We start from the raw sequence: 26,009 nt of genomic DNA on the forward strand, positions 1-26,009 counted from the left end.
TTCACCACTTGGACACAGCACGGCTCACTGAAATGGGATGTATGTTGCTAGCTGGCTGCAGGCATCAGCATTCCGGGGCCACCAACTGTCACCACTCCACATGCGCTTCCTGCACCATAAGATGTGTGGCTGCTCACTACGGCGTCAGAGTGTAGCTGCATGGGTTGTAATAAAGTGATTGAGTTGTAAATGCTATTTTACTACACTGGCACTGGGCTGCGCCCTCGCCACAACCCACTGCCGTTGACCAGTCCAGCATAGAAGTGGCACATCACACCTCCCCTTCTCCCCCCCCCAGGTTGACTTCCGATGTGTTGAAGTCAACTTCAGTGGACATCAGAAGGCTCACCTTCACAACGTCACAGTCACAGCTTGCAGTGTCATCACGCAGTGGGATGAGGGAGCAAACTGTTGATTCTACTTGTGTGTGCAGAAGAGATGGGATCCAGGTATGAAATACAATGGAACTTGAAAGTTACATTAGTCAAATAAGTGGGACCTACTGTTGTGTCTCAGTTTTGTGGGAACTGTAGGGAGTACTGTCTGTAGCCAGTAAGATGTTCTCACTGGAACCTGCTAGGGTACAGTGCATCTTATGCAGAATCAGTGCTGGCAGAATTTTTTTGTGTGCTGTCATTATGGCTATACTGCTTAGCAGTTTACTGAATCCAGGTGGTGCATGGCAAGGTGTAGAGTACACATTGATGTCGATTAGAGCTATGTTGTACTTTTTAGTGAGCAGGCGCTGAAGATTTCACAATAGCAGAGTTCACAGACACATGGTGTTTCCGCAGTGATATTGCAGGTTTTACTGGATAACTTAGCACAGTTAACCATAGATAAAATGAAGTTACTATAACAAATGGCAATTAAGGATGAGCAGTTATCAATCCAGCCATCCGAGGCTGAACTAGATCCAGCTGTGGCCAATCTGATTACTTCCTTTTCTGACAAGTCAACTGAAAATGTGGTGTCTTTTGTGCAGGACCTTAAAAGATCAGAAGGGGTGAGTGTTGGTCAGATAATCAGTTGTTGCAAGTGACAAAGTTATGTTTGATGGGAGAGGTAAAACTTTTGTTAGGTGTACAGAGGCAATAAAAATGCAAAGTCATTTGGGCAATTGGAACAAGGCCTTCAAAATGATATAGGGAGCAACAGAGGGCAAGGTTGTTTTGGAAATGATTAAGCAGAATCATGAAAAGACACAGTGAAACAATGGAAGATTTTGCAGATAGGATACATAATGTACAATCATACAAGTTAGGTGAGAATGATGAGGTGAATAAGATTACACTGAAGGAAGCCAATCACAGGACACCTGACACCTTCCTGAGGGGCCTGTTACCCTATATGTCACGACAGGGTGAGACAGTAATCTCCAGTCAGGTTGAGAACACAATTTGAGAAGACTGATATGGCAATGGAAGTAAGGGATAAGTGCAGATTATTCTCCACTAATACAAAATATTGTAGGCATGGATCAACAGGCACATCCAAAGACATTGTCAACAACCTCACCATACTGAAGATTGAAGGTGGTAGGAGACAGTACTGTGAAGTCTTCAAGGTCAGAGGAATTAAATTGTCTGGTTGGGTCACTTCAATTTGAAAAATGTGTGGAAGTGTTGCCTTATGTGAGCAAAAGTTACTATGTGATCCTGAGATTAGACATTTTTGTATGAACATTGTGCCAAAATTAACCTTCAGCGAGGTGTGGCGGAACTTAGTGGGACAACATCCCAACTGGGGAAAAAGCTGCAGAGTTTGAAGTGCTCCTGCAAAGCAATGAAACTCACATAATACTAGGCACAAAAAGCTGGTTGAAACCCGAAATTGATGGCAATGATATTTTTGGGGAAAAGATGTGTGTTTATTGAAATGGTAGGCTAGTGAGAAATATGTAAAATAAGATTTTACTTTTTAGAATATTTTAAGTGAGAATTGCTAGAAAACAGTGAAAACAGTGTGAAACACCCTAATACTAACACCATTTTAATACAATGCAGCCAATACTTAAAATAATTTCACTATCAAATATGTATCGGCTACCATTCTGCAATTTATGTTATTATTAAATATGTACAGTAATTGCTCTGTATTTTAAAATTTTGTAATGAGTATCCTATGCAAGCAGTTTCATAGGTATTAGAGAAACTCTTTCAGTCATTCTTTAGACACCTTGAGCGATGTTCTTACAGTCATCAATAGTCACTTATAGTTAGTCATCACTGGGACATAGTTTCATACTGCAAGAAATATTCTAATCACTGGAATAGTTTTATACATACCACATGCATAGTTAGGTTAGAATACGTGAAGTTCTTTTACAGTGTTTACATTTTGTAAAACTAATGGATCTTGGTAATAGAAAGCTGCTCTGATTATTACCAACAGCTATTTATTCATCAGTTGAACTACAAAGAGAACATTCTATAGTGCATGAAGGTTCATGTTAGAAGTGTAGCCTTATATGCCAGGGAAACGTGAATGTTAAACAGTTCAGACAAGAGGAGAATAGAAGCTTTTGAAATGTGGTGGTACAGAAGAATGCAGAAGCTTTGATGGGTAGATTGAGTAACTAATGAAGAGGTACTGCATTAAACAGGGAAGAAGAAGTGGGGGGCAGGGAGTGGCCTGTGTGTGTGTGCGCGCCGAGAGGGGGCCCAATAGTGAGATCATGTACAAGTGTACTTGTGTGTAGAAAAGGGGGAGGGGGGGGCGGAGGGCTTTAGAGGAGAAACTAAGGCTTGACTGTTATGGTAAGCAGGTTAGAGTGGCTGTACGCTGCAAGAGGCTACATCAAACCAGTCTTTGGATGGAAGACCACATGACAAGATAACACAACAAACCACCTCTATCTCTACTTTCCCAATTCCACACACAGTCCCCTGTGAGAAATAACAGCAAAACATAATTTCCAAAATGATTTTGCGCTGTTATGAAACTTCCCACTTTTTCTGTTGCCTAAATAGAGTGCAAGACAGGCCTACTGGTTGACGAGCGAATATCTTATTCCCTAATCTGTATCTGTTGCAGTGAAATACCTTTGAAATGTGTTTGAATCATTGCAAAGTTAATCAGACTTACCAGAGTAACATCTATCGCATGTTAACAAGGATTCTTCATCTTGGGGTCAAAGATGTTGTACACTCCTAATCCAAGCAACCATGATTCTTCACTTGGCACCAAACATGAACACTATTAAGCATATCTGGGATGTCTTGCAACATGCTGTTCAGAAGAGATCTCCTCCCTCTCGTACAGTTGCGGATTTATGGACAGCCCTGCAGGATTCGTGGTGTCAATTCCCTCCAGCACTTCAGATATTAGTCAAGTCTATGCCGTGTCGTGAGGCGGCATTTCTGTGTGCTCACGGGGGCCATACACGATATTAGGCAGGTGTACGGTTTCTTTGGCTCTTCAGTGTATGTATCATTAATTAATGGTTTTACTAACATTCTCAGGTTATAGATTATCCTCAAAGATGTTTACTTCAGTCTGGGCACTGTCATAATATACTGACTGGACGAAATTACAAATGTCTGTGAGAAGTTTGTTAACAAACAAAGGTTTCTCAGAAAAAACAATAATATTTGTAACAGGAAAGTGGAAATCCAATTAACAGCTGCCACATTAAGATTAATCAGAGGAGGGTAACAAATGTCTAGATCTTTATGAAGAAAGGAAAAAGAGGACAAGAGAGGAGAGGAGAGGAGGAGGAGAGAGAATCTCCTGATTTTAATTTCATTTGGGGTTGGGTATGGGGGGTGGGAGTTGGAGGAGGAAAACAGAAGACAGAGTTAGCTATAGAATTGCAGAAGTGAAGAAACGTTAATCTGAAATCTGCATCAGCAGTTATAAACCAAGGAAAGTATTTGTGAGTAATAACAAAATAATACCCAAGAAACAAATACTATTTCCCTGTACAAGGAAATTTTAAAAATTCCAGAAACTAGAGATTCAACCAGATCTTTTAATTTTTTGTTATTTTTGAAACACATGCACACTGGATTTGGAAGGAGACAAAATTATCATATCTAACCAGATGTCATGGGCATGATGTGAATACTGGCGTATTATGCTAATTTCTAATTTAATATCATCTCGAAAAATTGGGAAAAGTATCAGGTCATCACTCACCCAACAGATGGAGCTGTAATGTGGCCAGCAAACACATATAAACGCTGCATATATAGTTTTCAAATACCACCTCCATTTAGGAAATACTAGATACACCTGTCAGTTATACCTCTGTATCAAGATTAAATATGATTTCTTTTGAATGAAAATAACACCTAACTGAGGTCATCCATCTCTTCTTTAACTTAATTAACTTTGCAGAGCACAGTGTGTGTATGTACAATGAATCAACTATCATGCTCTTTTTGATTGATAACGTTTCACTCAACCCAAACCAACAAACTGAAGTATTTTATGTCTTGTTATTTCCACACAGATCTGTTTTCAAGTCCTACATCTGTAGTGACAGATCATTCACTTGATGTTACAGAGAACCACTTGCCCTCACACTGGCTCTACTAACATGCTATGGAAACTCTTTTGCAACTCATCAGCCAGTTCTGTACATGCATTGCATTTTCTAAATAATACCTCAAATATTGCAGTATTTCCTTAAAAATAACACTGCTTTATTTTATGCACTATTATTTCCATATACAATAAGCAGAAATGTTCAACATAGCCACTGTTTGGCTGCTGATGGAATAATGTAAAAAGAAATCAGTCTTAGCAAGCCAGATTATGATTATAAATAATGACTGCAAATATCAAAAGCCAATCCAGAATGACTTTTCACTTTGCACTAGGCACTGATATGAAACGTTCTGGCAGATTAAAAGTGTCAATTGGGCCAGTATTTGAACCTAAGACCTCTGCCTTTCACGCGCAAGTGCTCTATCAACTGAGCTACCTGACGACGACTCTCAATCCTGGATTCGAGTCCCAGTCCAGTACACAGTTTTAATCTTCCAGGAACATTTTTATGAAAAGCCAATGTTTACACAGCAATATAATGACCAGATGTTCATTCTGATCATCTTTATGGAAAAGTGGCATAAACACAGCAATATAAAAACCGAAGACCAGATCTTCTTTACAGGAAAGGGGCACAAACTTTTAGCTTGCTGTTTCCTTTGAATGTTCCTTATGAATTGATAACGAGATTTTATTCATAAACCAGTAAATGAGTATGGTTAGCCTTTTCTTGGGGAAAAAATTTTGGTTAACTTTTTACCTGTTGTTATTCAACTACTCTCACTGTGGAGCACAACATTGTCCCAAAGTAATTCAAATTAAGCTGGAGGAGGTGGGGTAGGGGTGGGAAATCACTGACTCATCTCAAAACACCTTTGTACATGACAAATAATGAGTTGGGATTACCTAAGTTCCAGCATCAATGGCGTATTCTTGTACATATTTTTAACATGCAAGATCAGATCAGAACCAAGATTAGTAAGAAAATCGCATTCATGCACAGCACAATTATTTATATCACTTCAGCCAGATTATCATCAGGGTATTACTATTTATTGCCATAGGGAAATACTACAGTAATCTTGTGATGACAGTACCACTGTTTGCCACTTTGTACGAAGTTGTACACAATAGTTATGTTAGCAAAGGTTTATAAAATGAAGCAAGTTGATTATGGTCATTTGAATCTCATTCCGGATTTGTGATCTACTTGAGAAGAAACAGTATTACTTGTGTAGAATGGTTAAAACACACCAGTCAGTTTAATTTGCATTGTAATATACTAATAGCACAACTCTCATCACAAGCTCACACAGAACAGGTAAACTGATCTCAAATTGTGAGGTGTGCCTTTTGGCACTGTCAGGACAAGACAGAAGCTCCTTCAATTTACAATAATAGTAAATGGTAACATAGTGAAGACAGCACAAAAGGCAGATTTTCCAAATCAGATTATTTTTACTGCAGATTTTCTCAAAGAATAACAGTGATTGTAAAGCGGTTGTCGAGGTGGGTTTCAATACCATAGTGATTTACTATTTGTGGTCCCAATGGAGGTGGTACTTTCTTTGATGTACAAACCCGGATAGATAACTGTCTAATGCAGAATCTGAGCTATAGAGCAACCTGGCATTCATCGTAACACAAAGCATTCCAAATCATTGTTTTAAAGACATTACAGAAGATGAGTGGACAAATATATACGTCAATAATGAAATCTTCTGTTGTTAGTCAACACACTTTGTGCTGTACAACACCCTGAGTCCTTAAGCTCTTACCTCTACTAATGGACTACTTTTGTTTTAATTGACTTTTGACTTTTTGGTTCTTTTCATTTGCACTGTTTTTGCTGTATATTTAAATTTGAACACGTCCCACATTTTGCCCTCTCAAAATCAAAGGAAATAACATATAAGATTATTAACAATAATTGTAACAAATTTGGGTGATTAGGTATTTCTTTTTAACTAGTATGTTAAAGCCCAGCTATTTTGATAATCAATTCTTCATGCATCTTTTTAAAGATTACCACAGTTTCCCCAGCTTACTACTGACTCTGATATTTATTGGTAATAACTAAGATTGTCACAGTTATTATCTATTTCATAATCTTCGAGGTGTCAGGTCCTGGCAAAATTTCTTTGGTATCCCACATGCAATCACTACTGATAGATCGCTGCTAACAATTCAATGGTTTGAAGATAAATTATACAATTTGATCACAATCACAAAACAATCAGAGGGCTCACACAGACTGTAGATCTTGCCAATCTTAGCATGTATCTTTCACTCTGCAGTGGAGTGTGCATTGTTGAAGAACTTCCTGATAGTGTAACACTGTGTACAGGAGCATGACTTGGACTCAGATATTTGCCTTTCCTGAGCAATGCTCTTTTTGATTGTTCTACCAAGGCACGAATCATGTATGACTTCACAGCATTGATTCCATCATCAGCTCCATACTATATTACACACTTCATGTAAGTTCTGCATAGCTTGCTGGACTACCACTGCTGAAAGAAAGACTGCCCTGGAGAAAATGACACAGTCATTTGCTTAGGTGTTGCTTCCACAAATGAATGTTTCACTCTGCAGTGGCACCCGCATTGTTGTGAAATTTTATAATAGATTAAAACTGAGTCTTGAATCTTGGACTCAAACCTTGTCTCCTAACTTTCATGGGCAATACTCTTACTGACTGAACCATCAGCTCCATAATATGTTTTCTTCCAGGAATGACAGTCCAGGAAGGTATGCGGGAAAGCTATTCGCAAGTTCCGAAAGTATTGGAGAGAGATATTGACAGAATTGAAGCAGTGAAGAAAGGTTGCAAGCCTGCAAGAGAATTCACCATGAACAGCAGTGTTCTGTTTCGTATCCCAGTCTACGCACATTTTTAATGTAGTTCTTTATTTATTCATTTTTAAAATCATAGTACTCTCAAACTGTCATTTATTATAATCTTGTCTCCTTCAAAAGCCTGATTACACACACCATCTCTTTCCATATTTTCCATATCACATTAACTATTGTTTGGTGCGAATGCATTTGGGGACTAGTCACTCCTTTGCTATCTGAGAATCCTCCCTACCTGATAAGAACAAAATACCTTTAGATATGTATTAGCTGGCCACATCTAAGATGTATCTGTCAGCTGAGTGATGGCCCACTTCACATTCCCACAATTTATATTTTCGGCAACAGAATTTCCTTTAGTCTTGAATAAGCAATAATTTTCAATTACCACAAAATTGTTAATCCAAAACCTGAAACAGAAACATGAGTGAAATAGCTTGTGTATTCAACTGCACCCATAGTTTAATGAATAAAAAAATGACAAACATTTCACAAACATCATGTCTGCCATAAGTTAAGGAACAAAAATAAAATAATGTAAAGGAAAAAGATTTGGTGAAAAAGTGAACTAATACAATGACCCTTACATAAAATAATGTTAACATAGATCAACATAAATTCCACAGTAAGCATATTATTTCCAATCACATCCTCCTCCAACCTTAATGAATACATTGTTAGGGAACTAATGAAGCTGAAATATGCAACAACAATATCCCTGATGAAGTACAAATGGAAGATTGAAAGCAGACTAGAGACTGTAGGATTGTTCAACATTTATCTTTTGATTGATATAATTAATGTAAAATACTGCACAGAATTACAGCAGAAAACACAGTGACTAACACTGCCTGCCAATGATTTAAACTCCCGTATGGGTCTCCAATAATTTGCACATGAGACAATCTGTACATACTAAACTTTGTGAAGATGGTCTTACACTCTTGCCAATCAGTGGTATTCTCACTTGAAAGGAGTAGGTGGCATTTACAAAGAACTATGGAAAATGTGTTAGTCGTTTCTTCACAAATGAATATCAATTCCGTAGGTAGTGATTTTATTTATGTGCAATAGTCTAGAGGAAACTGAGATGTACTGGTTCTTTATGCCCTGTATAACTTGGCTGCTTTGTGGGAAAAAGAGTACTTTTCTATTATTGTTTCGGACAGCTCCTATAAATAAAATAAGAGAAATAATTCCATAATGTGACAATGTTACTTTACACAGAATCCATTTAGTCATGAGGAGCATAATATTTAAAGAATAGCAAGGTCCTTGGGGATTATCCCAAATGACTGTGTAGGACATTTTCTGTCGTTACCTGCCTGGGATTGTGCTTTCTGAGGACAATTGATAGAGACAACAGTGCAAGCTATTCTTAATTGCTTGCGAACAATTATAAGGCACGCATTTCTATCATTTTCCATAGTTGGGCTCAAATGCAACCTCACTATATAGTTTTTCTACAGGCCTTTTCCATGTTCAAGAGTGTAAAATATTGTTTTCTCAAGAATATAATTTCAAGTAAAATCTGACATTGTTTTCATTGCACACGCTGATTTTGTTTTGTTCCTTAAGTTACGACAAACACTGCATTTAATCATAAATGCAAACAGTGTACCTCGGTCATGAGCTGTGCACTCATGCATATCCATATTCTCCACAAGAGTTGCAGAAGGGGCAGGTGGCTGGGCCTCTGGAGGGATATCAACATCTGTTGGACCACTTCCAGAGCTGTGTGGCGTTCCATCCATAACCATCTGTTGCGTTGGCTGTGGCTGCATTCCGTGTGGTGTCATCACAGGAGTAGGTGCATTACTGTGCATCATCTGGAGAGGTAACAACTATAAAAATAATATCAGGAAAATCTAGCTCATACATTTCAAATTCATTGACACTGTGAATGGTAGTCCACTTTATGCTACCATAATTAGCATTTTCAGCAACAGTACTTCCTTTATTTTTGGGTTTGCAGTGATTTTCAATGCTTATTTGTTTGTGACTGTGATGAAAATGTAGCAAAATAGACTGATTGTGGATATAAATTTATAGCTATAAATATAATAGAGGGAAACATTCCACGTGGGAAAAATTATATATAAAAACAAAGATGAGGTGACTTACCGAACGAAAGCGCTGGCAGGTCGATAGACACACAAACAAACACAAACATACACACAAAATTCAAGCTTTCGCAACAAACTGTTGCCTCATCAGGAAAGAGAGAAGGAGAGGGAAAGACGAAAGGATGTGGGTTTTAAGGGAGAGGGTAAGGAGTCATTCCAATCCCGGGAGCGGAAAGACTTACCTTAGGGGGAAAAAAAGGCGGGTATACACTCGCACACACACACATATCCATCCACACATATACAGACACAAGCACACACACACACACACACACACACACACACACACACACATATCCATCCACACATATACAGACACAAGCAGATGTCTGCTTGTGTCTGTATATGTGTGGATGGATATGTGTGTGTGTGTGTGTGTGTGTGCGCGCGAGTGTATACCCATCCTTTTTTCCCCCTAAGGTAAGTCTTTCCGCTCCCGGGATTGGAATGACTCCTTACCCTCTCCCTTAAAACCCACATCCTTTCGTCTTTCCCTCTCCTTCTCTCTTTCCTGATGAGGCAAAACAGTTTGTTGCGAAAGCTTGAATTTTGTGTGTATGTTTGTGTTTGTTTGTGTGTCTATCGACCTGCCAGCGCTTTCGTTCGGTAAGTCACCTCATCTTTGTTTTTATATATAGCTATAAATAGTTTGAAACACATGCCAATAACAATTAAAGTAAACTGGTATGTCAAAAGCATATCACTATAAAAGTATGTATATTTAAGTAACACCAACTGCTTTCCCATTCAGTGGAAAAATCAGAGTAAATATGAAAATTTTTTACAGGGATATGAAATATTTTTAAGCAATCACAAAACATTTAGCATCTGAAACTGTCAAGGTGGTAGCATTTCTATGAAGCTGCAGCAATACATAGAATATACAATCTTTGGCAAGATGGTGTCACACATAGATGTAATAGTACTTGCTCTGCTGAAAACCACAACTGTGTGCTAATAAAGGGCATTCCGTGCCATAAAAATGTATTGAAAGGGTTAGACTATGTTCTGTGTTGCACAGGTGGGCACATTTAGCTTATTAATTAAATAAAACATGTTGCTGTCATTTCGCGCATTATAATTGAAGAGTAACAGCCATCGCCAAATTTTTCGAAAATGTGAAGAACCCACAAAAAGTACTCTCATTAATGAAAAGTAAATTTTGGACACTGAAGAGCTATTGAATACATTTTGCGACAGAAATGGGAAACATGAATTTGAACTGAATGACAGTACTGTAGGACAAAAACATTCTGACCGCAGTATAGCAATCCGAAATTCATGTCAAGGGCCATTAATAGATTCGAAGCATCAGAGTCAAATGAATTTCAATCTGACTTAGTTATATCAATCTTGTTAGATAATGCAGTAATTTGTGTTACACACTAAAGCTGTCCTGTACACAAGTACAGCAGACAAACACGATCAAAACATTGCACCACACTGCTATGCTATCTTACAGTCTTGGAAGGGAAGTAGCAGAAATTAAGGCAATGATGTTATGGATATCACCAATTCTAGAGCCCCTCTCAAGGGAGTACTGAAATGCTGTAAGATGATATTAAATATGGGTAGTGACTGTGTATGAATTGGAGGTGTCAACATTGCGTATAGGAAAGAGAGAAAATGTGCAAATGTTATTAGGGAGCTCTGCGAAAAATACCTGAAGTGAATTTCTTTGTTGCTAGTGTGCTGTGAAGACATGATCTCATGGAAAATTCATGTGGTAATCTTGGAATAATAAAGTTCATGATCTGCAGTGATGCCGTCAATGCAATACCTTTTTATGCAGACAGTTTTGTAAGACAACCTCTACATCTACATCCATACTCCGCAAGCCACCTGACGGTGTGTGGCGGAGGGTACCCCGAGTACCTCTATCGGTTCTCCCTTCTATTCCAGTCTTGTATTGTTCGTGGAAAGAAGAACTGTCGGTATGCCTCTGTATGGGCTCTAATATCTCTGATTTTATCCTCGCGGTTTCTTTGCGAGATATACGTAGGAAGGAGCAATATACTGCTTGACTCCTGGGTGAAGCCCGTACCGAGCTACTGAGCGTCTCCCCTGCAGAGTCTTCCACTGGAGTTTATCTATCATCTCCGTAACGCTTTCGCTATTACTAAATGATCCTGTAACGAAGCGCACTGCTCTCCGTTGGATCTTCTCTATCTCCTCTATCAACCCTATCTGGTACGGATCCCACACTGCTGAGCAGTATTCAAGCAGTGGGTGAACAAGCGTACAGTAACCTACTTCCTTTGTTTTCGGATTGCATTTCCTTAGGATTCTTCCAATGAATCTCAGTCTGGCATCTGCTTAACTGACGATCAACTTTATATGATCATTTCATTTTAAATCACTCCTAATGCATACCCCAGATAATTTATGGAATTAACTGCTTCCAGTTGCTGACCTGCTATATTGTAGCTTAATTATAAGGGATCTTTCTTTCTATGTATTCGCAGCACATTACACTTGTTTACATTGAGATTCAATTGCCATTCCCTGCACCATGCGTCAATTCGCTGCAGATCCTCTTGCATTTCAGAACAATTTTCCATTGTTACAACCTCTCGATATACCACAGCATCACCCGCAAAAAGCCTCAGTGAACTTCCGATCTCATCCACAAGGTCATTTATGTATATTGTGAATAGCAAGGTCCTACGACACTCCCCTGCGGCAACACCTGCTCATAAGAACAAAAAGGGTAAAAAAGCAATGATAATTGAAATTCTCACAGTCGTGAAATCATGTATGAAGGTCAAGGCAACATACATGCGAACTTCCCAATCATCAGCCAACTGAACTACAGAAAAAGTTATGGCAGCCACAGCAGCTAAGGTCAGGTCACCCATGGCATAGCATGGGTCACCTATGACAATCATCAGGTCACCTACAGCAGAGGTCAGATCATTTACATCAGAGGACCCTACACCAGCAAAACAGAGGAGCCTGAACTGCAGTTGGAGATCCAACACCAGGAGCAGCAGCCTCATCTGTAGCAGCTGTGGAGAACATTAGAATGCAGCCACGTAAAATACCTACAAGGCTTAGAATACCTGTAGTAGTCAATGGATCAGATATGACACAGAATAGTGTATGTACAACTATTAACTGTATCTACATTAAAGGTTTTCATATTTTAAACTGTAATAAACAGAGTTTGAGAAATAAATCTTTTGAACTTGGAAGTTACAGTTAACAATGACAATACTGGCTGTACATGTATTATGAAACACTAGTCCAGGGATTTTGAATTAGTTACTGATAACGTTACTTATTATAAACTGGCTAGTCTGTTCTGAGAAATGTTGTCAAAAGTGGAGGAGTTGCATTTTTATTAAACCTAATGTTGAACATAAAAGGAGGTATGAGGCAGAAATACTGAGTATTGAAAAGCATTGAAGCTACCGCTGCTCAGTTGCATGGGAAGCTGTATAAAGTAATAAAGTAGCAATCTATCTTTTTTTACAATATTGATATTCCTACACTGAGTTTTCATCACCTACTGGGGACACAGACATATTCATCAATAAATTATCAGCTGTTCTGGACATTATTCATTTACTAAGAAGGCCATGATAATAGTCTATGGGAACTTCAATAGAAACCTTGTGAATGAATCTGCATCCAAGGAGCTATTTCTTAATGTTCTGTACAGCTTCAACATGTTTCCTCTTCTAAATAGGCCCAAAAGAGTAACAAGTAGTACGGAAAGTCTTATAAACAACATATCACCAAATATGGGCATCACAGAGAAACAACTTATTAATATTAATTTTGTGCTATCTCATCATAATGCCCACATCCTTACAATTCCTTCTATATCTGGGAAAGAAAGGGATGTATATCTTTCTTATAGAAGAGACCACACTGTTATTCCTAAAATATTTACATTCTGAAAGAGTTTTCCTTACTATATTTCTTACCGAGGAAATTTCTCTGCAGAAATCTTTGCCAGTTTTATAAACAGTCTGTATAATGAATCATGGTCAGAAGTGCTTTCACAATTAGGTACTAACAATGCTTTATCTTCAGTGTTCATGACTATCTTTGAAGAGAGCTTTTTGAATAAAGTGACCAGAGTCCATTCACAAAGGACCTAGTATGCAGTCATGCAGTAACATTTCCCACAGGACTCTAACCAGGCCTAGACCCCAAATGAAAAGATCCCCATTTCTCAGTTTATAGAATATGTTAAGACTTGTAAGAGAATATAGCAAAAGGGAAGTGCTAAAGCAAACCTACTTAGAAATGACACCGTGATATGACTGTTGGACAATAAATCTAATTCTGTGTGGTAAATTGTAAAAAGGGAAGAGACATGAAGAACAGGAAATTGCACAAATGCTGATAACAGTAATACTGACAAAAATACTTGCCAAATTACATAAATGATTACTTTATAAACATTTCTCACCACGAACCTACTACGGTGTCGTAGCAGGCGGAGAGGTGATACTCCGACGTGGCGCGTCCCAGGTGGCGGATAGGGGGGTCCTCACCGGTTTACCGGCGGACTTGAGCGAAATAAAATAGCTCTCGCGGACCAAACACTAAACAACCTCTACGGCTAACAACCGTAGTTGTAACTCGGAGCTTGCTCCATACAAGGTTGACTACCTTTGAAAGTCAAACATGGAAGGAAATCTTTCAAGGAATAATCCACCGCTTGGCAATAACCAAGGAAGACTGCACTCGGATACGGTGGGCAGTCACCTGAAAGATAACTTGGATGAGTCGGAGCATCTGAAAATACCCAAAACGGACAGACGACCAAAACTCAAGACAGGACAAATAAACTACATTGCGACACACAATATAAATTCCCTCATACAACCAGGCAAACTCAAAATTCTGACGGATGAAATGGATCGCAAGGGGATTCTCATAACCAGACTTCAAGAAATGAGAAATACTGATCAGGAGCCGATAGAGTCACAAGGATATAGGATTTAGAAGGGAATACCAGGGAAAAGAGTCATGAAACAGTGTCCACAATTTGGAACAGGATTCGTGGTGAGTCTGAAAATAATAGAGTCCATAATAGAATGTAAAGCACAATCTCCCAGGCTCTCAACATTAACTCTAAAAGCTGCAAATAAAATGTACACAATAATAAATGCCCATGCCCCGACAAATGATAAAAATAATAAAAAAGAACACAGAGAAGAGGTAGAAAAATTTTGGGAGCTCTTAGATCAAACGACGAATAACATTAATAAAAATCACATCAAAATTTTAATTGGAGACTTCAATGCCCAGCTAGGAAGGGAAAAGAGATATAGAGACATAATAGGGAAATGGACAGCACAAAGAAGAACAAACAAAAATGGCATAAGACTAGTGGAATTTTGCAGAAACCATTGCTCAAAGTCGACATATTTTAAGAGAAGACCAAGTAAACTAAAAACTTGGAAACATCCAGACTGGAAAAAAAGGAGAATGGCAACTGGACCATGTCTGCATGGATAAGAATTACCAAAAGGAAATTTACAATGTGAAAGTACTGAGAGGGACAGATACCGGATCAGATCATTACATGATAAAAATTAAAATTAAATTAACCCCATTAGCAAAGAAAAAATCCCACCAAAAGAAGAAGAGAACCTATGACCCTCATAAACTGATACAAAATGAGGATTATGAAGCACAAACCAGGGATATAAAAATAACAGATAATCTGGAAGAAATAATTCCCAAATTGAAACAAATAGCTGAACAAGTTGCCCCTATAAATCCAAGGAAAAAACACCAGTGGTGGAACGATGAATGTGATGAAGCAGTGTTGGGTCGACACCAAGCCTGGTTAAGGCATCAAAATGAAAAAACAGAAAAATCATATTTGGAACTCACAAAACAAAGGAAGACAACACAAAAAATAATAAGGAGAGTTAAACGTCAGTACCAAAAAGATATACTTCTAATGATAGAAACAAATAGTGAAAAAACAAACTCAAGAGATTATTACAAAATATTTGGCAGACAATTACAAAGATATGATCCTCCAACATTAATGTTAAAAGATAAAGATAATAACCTAGCCCATAGCAATAGTAAAAATACAGAAATTCTAGCAGAAACATTTAACAAGTTACTAAATTGTGAAGATCCCCCAGAACTTCTGCAGATAAACACAGAAACCCCAATTAAAACACCAGCAGAAAATATAAATCCACCTACAATTAATGAGGTCTACAGAGCTTTGAAAGAACTCAAAAACTACAAAGCAAGTGGAGAAGATCAAACATTTGCTGAACTTTGGAAGTATGCAGCAGAACCAGTAAAGATAGCATTACACCAATGCATAGTAAAAATCTGGAATGAAGAGAAATTACCAGAAAATTGTACTACTGCTATAATACATCCATTACATAAGAAAGGAGAAAAATCAAATCCAGACAACTATAGAGGAATTTCCCTTTTGGACTGCACGTATAAGATCATGTCAAGAATACTATACAACCGCTGTAAAGATCAACTAGAACTGGAACTGGGAGAATATCAAGGAGGATTTAGATGCTGGAGAAGCTGCCCAGAACAGATAATCACCTTGAAGTTAGTTATGGATGTCTACAAAAGAAGGCAAAAACAACTAGTCATAACCTTTGTAGATTTCAAAAAGGCGTATGATTGCATCCATAGATCTTCAATGATGAAAATATTAAGGAATTTTGGACTTCATCCTAAATTAATAAAAATGATACAGTTAACCAAAACAAACACCAAATCCAAAGTAAAATTTAGAGGAGAAATATCTGAACCATTTACGATTAAAACAGGGTTGAGACAGGGAGATTGTTTATCACCATTGCTATTCAATTGTGCTCTTGAATATGTAATGAGAGAATGGTACAAGGAAAATCCTATGAATATTAAAATTGGAACTAAGAAAGATAAAATAAACCTAAATTGCTTGGGATTTGCTGATGACCTAGCATTACTAGCTAATAATATTCAGGAAGCCACGAAACAAATAACAAGCTTACAAAATACAGCACAAAAATTAGGACTCCAGATATCATTTGAAAAGACTGAAATAATGGTAACGGATCCACTTGTAATAGATCACATCACAGTGAACAATAGGGAAATTAAAATAGTGAAACAATTTAAATACCAGGGTGAAATTATAACACATAAATTGGACGAGAAACCTGCATGGCGAGCAAGAACTAATAAAATGATAAAAGCTCAAAAACTAACATGGTCTACGTACAATAAAAAATGTCTATCAATTAAAACAAAATTAAAACATTACAAGACGGTGGTTCAACCAGAGGTTACATACGGAAGTGAAACTCTTTTTAAAGTCACCCAGAAAAACAGAATTGACAAAATTTTAAAAGTAGAGAGAAGAATTGTTAGAACATGCATAAATAAGAAATATCAAAAAGCTGGGCAATGGCGGATAGTTCCAAATGAAGTGGTATACAGAGAACTGGAGCCCATCACCGATACTATACGAAAGAAAAGGATCTCTTTTTGTGGTCACATTCTGAGGACACCAGAAACCAGATTATCAAGGAAAATTATTGAGAAACTCTGGAATTTGAAACAACAAGGAGGATGGCTTAAGGAAATAAGAGAGGATATGGAAGAACTGGAAATAACTCTGGATGATTTGCAGAACAAAACGCCAAATTTAAAGAAGTTGAGGGACACAGAAATAAGATTTAAACCAAAAATTGACAAACGACATACAATGAAAAGGGTATTTACAGATGAGGAACGACGAAAAGCATCGGAACGAATGAAGAGATACTGGGCCACTCGGAAGGGGAAAATACCAAAGAAGAGGACCAGAAATGATTGACTGAAGTGGTCCAATGAGGCCGTAAAAGCAGAAGAAGAAGAAGAAGAAACATTTCTCAAATACACCTTGAATTTCATAAATCAAGGTAAAAATACCTGCACACAACATGGATTAACTACAGCTAGTGAGGGTTAAGTATTAAAGGTGATTGAAAGCCTCAAATGAAAATTGTCAGCAGGTATAGATGAAGTACTAGCATCACATATAGCTCTTACAGTTTCACAAATTGCAAAGCCCTTGGCTCATACTGCTAACTCATCATACACTGAGGGACTGTTCCCTCACAGATTAATTTTGAAAGTAATACCCTTACTCAAGAGTGGTAATAGGTATAAAGTTGAAAATTAGCTACCATATCACTCCTCTCAGTACTAGAGATTAACAAAACAATGAATCACCAAGCAATTCTGCCGACTTTTCCAGCAATCTGTTGACATCTTGAGGTGTCAGGTATTCTGCCAGATAATAGCATCGTTCATACACTACATTTTGACAACATAACATGTTACCTTTATCATATGCTACCTGAGATTGCTCATTGAGTGGTGAACTTGTATGTGTGCTGGCATTCTGTTTTCCATCCAGTGTGGTTCTATGTGTTTCCTCTGTGATCTGCTACCACAGAAGTGTCCTGTGAAGTTCCATCTTCAATCTGTCATGCCTGGTGCTATGTCTGAGTACGTTCACCATGTATACACCTTCAGTTCATCTTTTCATGGAGTTCTCCTGCTACCGCTGTTGTGTTTTCAACAACTCAAGTGTGAGATTTCAGGCTCTGCTGAGATTGGTAATCAGTATGCCTATTCTTGGGGATTTGTGTCACCTTTACAACTATAGATTCTCTTGTAACACTGCCCCAGTATCTGGGGATCTGTGCTGGACAGTTCTTTTCATTGGTTCACGGAATAATTTATTACCAGACAGTGCTCGGCTATGGCTGATTTCGTTTCCTGTTTTAGTTGGGTGTGCCCCTGATGTTCACTGAATTGGATGTCCACTGTCCTACAGTCCGATTAAAGAACAATGGCGACGCGCAAAGGTTAAGGCTTGGACAGGAAGTACACGGTTGCAGGTTTGAAGTGACAGTCACAGTACATGCATACACGTGCTCTGTGCTTGAAAAAAAACATTCATTGTGTAAATTATGTCTGTCCCTTCATTATGTAGAATTTGTCACATACACCACCATCAGCGATGACAACTCACAACAAATGGAATGGAAATTCATTAAACGACTTGCTGCAATCACATTTTATACTTGCACTGACTATGATATTCACAGTAGAGTGCTCAGGACACTACTAAACACTCATTGGCTGTCATAAGATAAGAGATGCAGATGCAAAGAACAAGCCTAAATTCTACTGCCATCTATAGTTGCTTGGCAACTATACAACACGCCACACTTGCAGGGTATATTATAAATTCCTGGGATTTGTAGTTTCAGGTCATATTTCACATTTCCCAGTAGTTCTTTGTTTAGTAATCCACAAATAGTACACTCTCTTTGTGCCACAGTGCCCAGTTGTCAGCAACACTGGTGCATCACTGTAGCCAACAGCAAAGTCCTTGAAGAAACTGCTGTTCCTATATGTGGGAAAGTGTATTCATCACACCCACCATTCTGAGGACTTCTTGCAACATCTCAAGCAACTACATATCACAAAATCTGATACAATGGTCAGTTTCAGTGTGGTATTCCTGCTCACTAGGGTGCCACTGAAAGGCTCATTTGAATTAACTGCAAAAATCTGATGATGCTCTATTGGACCTGTTCAGGCATGTACTGACTACAACTTATTTTCTGCATGGGGGCCAACATTATGAACAGACAGAAAGTGTAACCACGGGCAGGCATTAGAGACTGCTAGATACAAACCTACAAGCTTCTTCAAGCATTTGGAAGATACCTTTGTGATCTGGTCTCAATGTGGCAAGAGGCTCAATGAGTTTTTGGAACCTTTTTACTCACACCACCCAAATATTAAGTTCACCATGGAACTGGAAAGGGATGGCCATTTGCTGTTTCTGGATGCACTTGTGAGAAGAAGAGTAGATGGGCCATTGGGTCACAGTGTGTGTCGCAAACATATATACACTGGTTTATAGCTGCAAGCCAGCAGCTGTCACAACCCAATGCAGAAGAGTAAAGTTCTGAAGCATTGGTTCACAGGGTACACACCTTGTTATACTGAAGTAATCTGGCAGCAGAAATAAAGCATCTACGATTAGTGTCCTTTGAGAATGGAGATACAGCCAAACAGATACAGAAGGCCCTTTAACCAGCCATATGATATACACAAAAAGCTGGATGAGTCAAAGACTTTGCTTGCCCTATGCAGGTCTATTTCTGCCAAAATCAGCAGGACTCTCAGGAAGCATAACATTGAGTGTCTGTTCTGTCCACCTACAAAAATAAGAGAACTACTGGGAAACATGAAAGATGACCTGGTACTATGAAACCCAGGAATTTATAATACACCTAGCCAAAGTGGAAAGTCATACATTGGCTGAACAACATGGACAGTGGACATCTGACATAACGAACATTAGGGAAACACCTAAGTAAATCCAGGCAACTACATCAGCCATTGCCGAGCATTGTCTGGTACTCAGCCCTTCTACAAACAATGATGAAATGAAGGTTCTTGAGATGCTGGATACCAACCCAGTAGAGCCTGGGATACCCCACTGGAGTTGCTGAAAACACAACAAAGGCAGCACCACAACAACACAAAAAGAGTAACTGAGGATGTAGACAAAGGGAACACACCACAGACAGAACACCAGGTGTGCTAGACTAAACACAAAACTTTGCAGAATGCTTCCAGCTGGAGTGGACCACAGTTGGAACACTTAGAACCATATCAGATCAAAACTGAACGCCAGCACACATATGGGTGCATTGGACCAAAGATGAAACACGAGTGCTCGGCCTGGTGCACTGGACTGAAGAATGAAGCGCTTAAGAATGTTTACAACAGGAGCGGACCTCGGATTGAACATCAGGAGCCACAACAGACAAAAACAGAATGCCAGGGTGCAGATAGGGAAGAGGGAACACCTAAAGACACTGCTAGCACGTGCTGGCTGTAGAATGAATGCCTGGAACTAACCATGGAGGGGGAAGGCTGTAGGTATAAATACCGGACCTTGTCAACTTCTTGAAATACTGTGCATGAATCACACTGATATCCAGCAGAGTACCTGATGCCTCCAGATGTCAGTCACCAGGTACTTATACATACACACATTAATTAATAGTAATCAGCACTGTTTTTGAACAAATACAAGTACAGAAACAGCAATAACAGATTATACATATGAAATAATTAGGATACAAAGGATAGAAAACAAATGGTTTCAATCATATTTGCAAAATGGATCACAGGTTGTGGAATTCACTTCCGCTTATTCTAATCGTAAACTCAAATTAACCCTTTCATCGCTGCTAGGTCCCAGCATCCTGCCTGCCTCGACAGCTAGTGGGGACAAACATATTGAATGCCTAAAAGATATTCACAGTTCCGAAAACAGAGAACCATCAGCTGTATAATGGAATTAAAACAACAAAAATTTGTACCGGACTATCATTATGCTATCCAAGCACGCTTCATGACATGACCCAAACTTCCACATGTCGTCGGGGTGTCTACCACCTGCACCCCTTACGCCCATTATGTATATTTCCGTACAGGGGGGGACATTGTTACTGAAAGTTGTTTGCCCTGTTTTCAAGTATAAATACTGCAGTGCCTATGTTGTTTAGATGTATGATGGAAAGTCCCTGAAGACATATATGTATGTCACATGGCTGACAACATATGGAAATTTGGGTCTGACCTGAAATATACTCTGATAGCCGAATGGTAAGGCAACTGCTTGCATTAAGTGGGAAATCTGGGTTAAAGTCCCAGTCCAGCACAAATTTTCATTGTCGTCTTTTCATTAAATAGCTGATGGCTGTCTATATTCACAACTGTGAATACATTTCATGTATTTCACAATGGCTGTAGCCATTGCAGTGCCTTTTCCTTCAGATATGCATGCAGGCTCTGCAATATTGTACTGTGCGCCTGGCTGGCAGACAGCTGACACAGCCCGACGACTGCTGCACACTATGGCCCCTGTGGGCTAATTGCACATTCCTGTATACACAGAACTCCTTTTGTAACATTTCATACATCAGTTCATTATGATAATTCATGCCCTTCAGATTATATAGGATTATTTCTTTTGTCTTCTGTAGGTTAAGAAATCAGACTACATCTACCAGTTGACTCATAAGCAGAAAGGAACCAGGAGCATGTGAAATCTGTGTGAATTTCCGACATTACAGAGATCAGCAGATAATAAACAGCATTGGCAGGAATATTGTAAGGCAGACAAAAGTGAGTCACCATTATGCTGTGCGTGTTTACCTGCTCCTGTGCCCATGGGTACATCTTTGCTATTAGCGGCTGGGCCTTCCTGCCTGTCAGGTGTAGATGAATGCTAATAGCCATCTGAGTATTCTATCTGTTCGAAATACACGTCTGCCTGTAGCTGTGAAAGAGTTGATATTTTATGCAAAGAAAGTCAAAATGTGTTTACCACAGGGCAGTGTGATGGCCGCCTCCATATATATATATATATATATATATATATATATATATATATATAAAAAAACCAACTGCGTCTCAGCATTTCCGCTATATGGTGAATGGCAACTTTCCTTCTCATTTTATTTATATATAAAAAAAGTAATACAAGCCTCAGAAACTCCAACTAAGACCTTGCTGTTCACAGGTGGGACTAGCGTAATATTGGGCAATGTTAAGGAATCTCTGCTTACAACAATCGATCAAGTCCTCAAGTCCTTGCATTCATGGTTCAATGGCAACAGGTCGATGTTTAATGCAAAGAAAAAAAAAATTATACTCAATTTTAAAAATGAATCGAAACCAAGATCTCCATCTGGTACTGTGTAGAAACGAGTTAGAAAGGGTACAATGCAGAAAATGTTTAGTGACGTATGTTGACTAACACACAATGGAAAGACTACATGACAAAACCATTTCAGGGACTCAGTTCTGCAAGTTTTTCTCTGGGAATCATTTCTAAAGTATGCTCTTCAGTAAGTGCTCGAATAGTTTACTTTGTCTTTTTGTTGCGCCTATCTGCAACTCAGCATCTCCGCTATATGGAGAGTAGCAACTTTCCTTTTCACAACATTGTTACAATGGCTTACTTTGGTTACTTCTGGTCTCTTATGGCTCTCATGCAATAGTTTTTTGGGATAAAACTATAGAATACATACAAAGCTATTTGAATTTTGTCACATCGCTCTATAAGGGTTAACTGCAAGTTCCTATTTAAGAAATTGTGAACACTGATAATACTCTTCCTACGAGCACACAAGTGTGTGTTGATGAAAGAGCTAATCTTGGAGACCTGCACACCAGCAACGATTACCATAGCTAAAACACTCACAGCTGTGGGACCTTCCATGTAAAGCAAGCAAAAACACCTCATACTCAAGGACATGTGGGCTACTCTGGTGTCGTTCTTTAGAATGCGGTGCTAAATACATGAAGAGGTTGCAAAGGGAAATGGCTTTTAGAGCAGAGTTAAAAACATTTCTTGTTGAGATGTGTTTCTGTAGTATAAGAGAACGTGTCAGTTTACAGAATTGAAGCCCATCATTTACTGATGAGAACCTTTTAACCAGTTATTAGGTGCAACATCTATGCTCTGTGTGTCTTTGTACAAGAATGTTTCTGCTGTTGGTTTCTTGTTCTCTCTGTTTCACATGCAGTGCAATACATCTATTCAAAGTAGGGAACCAGGTGCAAGAAAAGTTTCTAGGGATATAGTGTTGGCAGGTGTTCTTGTGTTTATATTTTTTCAAGGTGCAACATAATTTTTCCAGACTGAAATTTTCACTCTGCAGGGCAGTGTGCACCGATATGGAACTTCCTGCAATATTAAAACTCTGTGCCGTACTGAGACTTGCACTTGGGACCTTTACTTTCCCTGGGAAAGTGCTCAGTCTCTGCACTACCCAAGCATGACCGTCCCCACAACTTTACTTCAACATAATATTTGCAGCATAATGTGTTGGTGTGTTCGTATTTCTCAGATGCGTACAACAAATTTTCAAATTTTAGTTACATATTTCATTTTACTATATCTACATCTATACTCTACAAACCACCATGAAATGCATGACAGAGGGCATGTCCCATTGTACCAGTTACTGGGTTTCTTCCCATTCCATTCACATATGGAGTGTGGCAAGAATATTGTTTAAATGATTCCGTGAATGCAGTAATTTTTCTAATCTCATCCTGATGATCCCTATGTGAGCTATATTTGTAGTTTATTCCTTGGATCATCATTTAAAGCTGGCTCTTGAAACTTTGTTAGTAGACTTTCTTGGGATAGCTTACATCTATCTTCAAGAGTATGCCAGTTAGGTTTCTTCAGCTTCTCTTTAACACTCTCCCATGAATCAAACAAACCTGCAAGTATTTGTGCTGCCCTCCTCTGTGCACGTTCAAAATCTCCTGTTAGACCTATCTGGCATGGGTCACACACATGTTAGCAATATTCTAGAATGGATTGCCCATTTGTATGGACTGTCTCATTTGTAGACTAATTGCGTTCCCCTAGCATAGTACCAATAAACCGAAGTCTACCACCTGCTTTACTCACAACTGGGCATATTTGATTATTCCATTTCATCCCCCCCCCCCCCCCCACACACACACACACAAAGTGCTACATCTAAGTATGGCCGATTCCAACTGCGACTCACTGATATTATTGTGATATGATAGAGACTATGTGATTTCATTTATTGAAGTGTACAATTTTACATTACTGAACATTTAAAGCAAGTTGCTGGTCTTAGCAGTACTTTGAAATCTTATAATGATCTGACTGAATATTTATGCAGCTTCTTTCAGGCAGTACTTCATTATAGATAATGGCATCATCTGGAACACTTCCCTGGGGAATACCTGAAGTTACTTCTACATCTGATGATGCCTCTCCACCCAAGATCCACTATATTTCCATCATGGATAGTGTTCTGAACTATCTGTTCTAGCTACTTTAGGAGAAGACATTTAGTACTGTTTCACAGGATGTCTCATCATGCCTACCACTAACAAAACTGTAGTTTTCCCAATTGATTGTTGGATGATTAAAGTCTCCGCCAATGATTACAGTATGGTTGGGGCACTTACGTACAAGTGAATTGAGGTTTTCTCGAAAGCTTTAGGTTACATCAGGAAATAGGTTTGATGGGCAAGAGAAGGATCCAATTACCATCTCATGCCCACCACTGATACTGGGTCTGGCCCAAATAATTTCACATGCTTTTCAGAAGTGCCTCAAACTCTGGTATTTTGTTGTGAATTCTTCAGCAGTTAACCACTAGGATTTTGAAACTCTCACCTGTGGGAGGCATTTCTTTTGAACTAACACTGATACTTCTGGGTTTCCTACAGCTAAAAACACCTTGTGGGCATCCCACACACAGTCAGCTACCTGGCTAGAGCCTCTGATGTACACATTTGGGGCACCATACAGTTCTCAACCCTACGCTGCAAGTCCAGAAAGTCACTGCCTAGCTTGCAACGGGACTTTCAAAATCTCTGAGCAGTCCTTCCGCTCAATTCAGAGCTGAGGGGTCATGATAAGTTCCAAGGGCAATACAGCAAACTGTAAGCTGCATTGAACTCCTTGCACAAGGCCAGTCTTCTCAACCTTCTCTGCCAATCAGGGGAATGATCAAAGTATGACCTTGAAGCCCAGACGACAGGCATCATTTACTCCAATGTGCGCCACAATCTACAGTTGCTTGCACCCGGTTTCTTCAATGGCTGCTGGAATAGACTCTTCAACATATTGAATGCGGCTTCCAGATGCACACATAGTGCACCTGGTGTCCTGTCCTGTTCCTTGCTGCCATTTACCAAAGGGGTATCATAATTTGCTGTATGTTTAAACTGCCAACAATTAGCAGAATCCTATCCTTTTGCGTTTGTCTCCTCTTGACACCAACAAATGTGATGATTGATCAGAATCTGAAGCACACATACAGTGGTATTGTTATGCTCTTGGAAGTAGGTCCTACTCATGTATTAGATATCTTATCGCTGAGTTACATTAAATGAAATTTAAGATATTCTAATGTATTAACAGTCAACAACAGTTTTCTTAATCAAGCATTTTGGCTATGTAGTTTTTTTATTTCAAAAATCATTTACAGTCACAGTCTTTCTACTTTTGTGCTTTGATTGTTGTGCTGTTAAAATATGCGGTATGATAATGGCGGAGGTTGCTTCCTCTCCGTAATGAAACACACATGTGGAAAACAATTAAAGAGTGCCGAGAAATAGTTGTTCTTCATATTTTTTATAACCATACAGAAAAAAAATCGGCTCTGAAGTTTTCTGAGGGACTTTATTTGATACAGTTGAGATGCAAGCAGACATTGGATGTTTAGTGGAATTGCTGGTTAAGTCTCGCCTGGGTCTTGGTGATCTTTATTTATTTATTTATTCTTTTTTTCATTCAATTTGAAATAACTACATCTCATATTGTCAATAAAGATTGCTTAAATTAAGAAAACAACTTAATTTTTCAGGAAAAAAATGAAAAACCAAATACTTTTTATTTGGACTATGTCCATTGTTTTATACCACAGATGTAGTCTCACACGA

The 26,009-nt window shown here is 38.7% G+C and overlaps 1 protein-coding gene across 1 annotated transcript in view; it reads right to left on the reverse strand.

Moving 5' to 3' along the window:
* The window catches only part of LOC124606535 (protein bric-a-brac 1), a 281,528-nt gene that overhangs the window by 97,631 nt on the left and 157,888 nt on the right, over positions 1-26,009 (reverse strand). The window contains exon 5 of the mRNA XM_047138519.1: positions 8,972-9,179. Coding sequence (XP_046994475.1) covers positions 8,972-9,179 — 208 coding nt within the window. The remainder of the gene's footprint in view (positions 1-8,971; positions 9,180-26,009) is intronic.

This window comes from Schistocerca americana, chromosome 3, assembly GCF_021461395.2.
Source record: "Schistocerca americana isolate TAMUIC-IGC-003095 chromosome 3, iqSchAmer2.1, whole genome shotgun sequence".
NCBI classification, from domain to species: domain Eukaryota; kingdom Metazoa; phylum Arthropoda; class Insecta; order Orthoptera; family Acrididae; genus Schistocerca; species Schistocerca americana.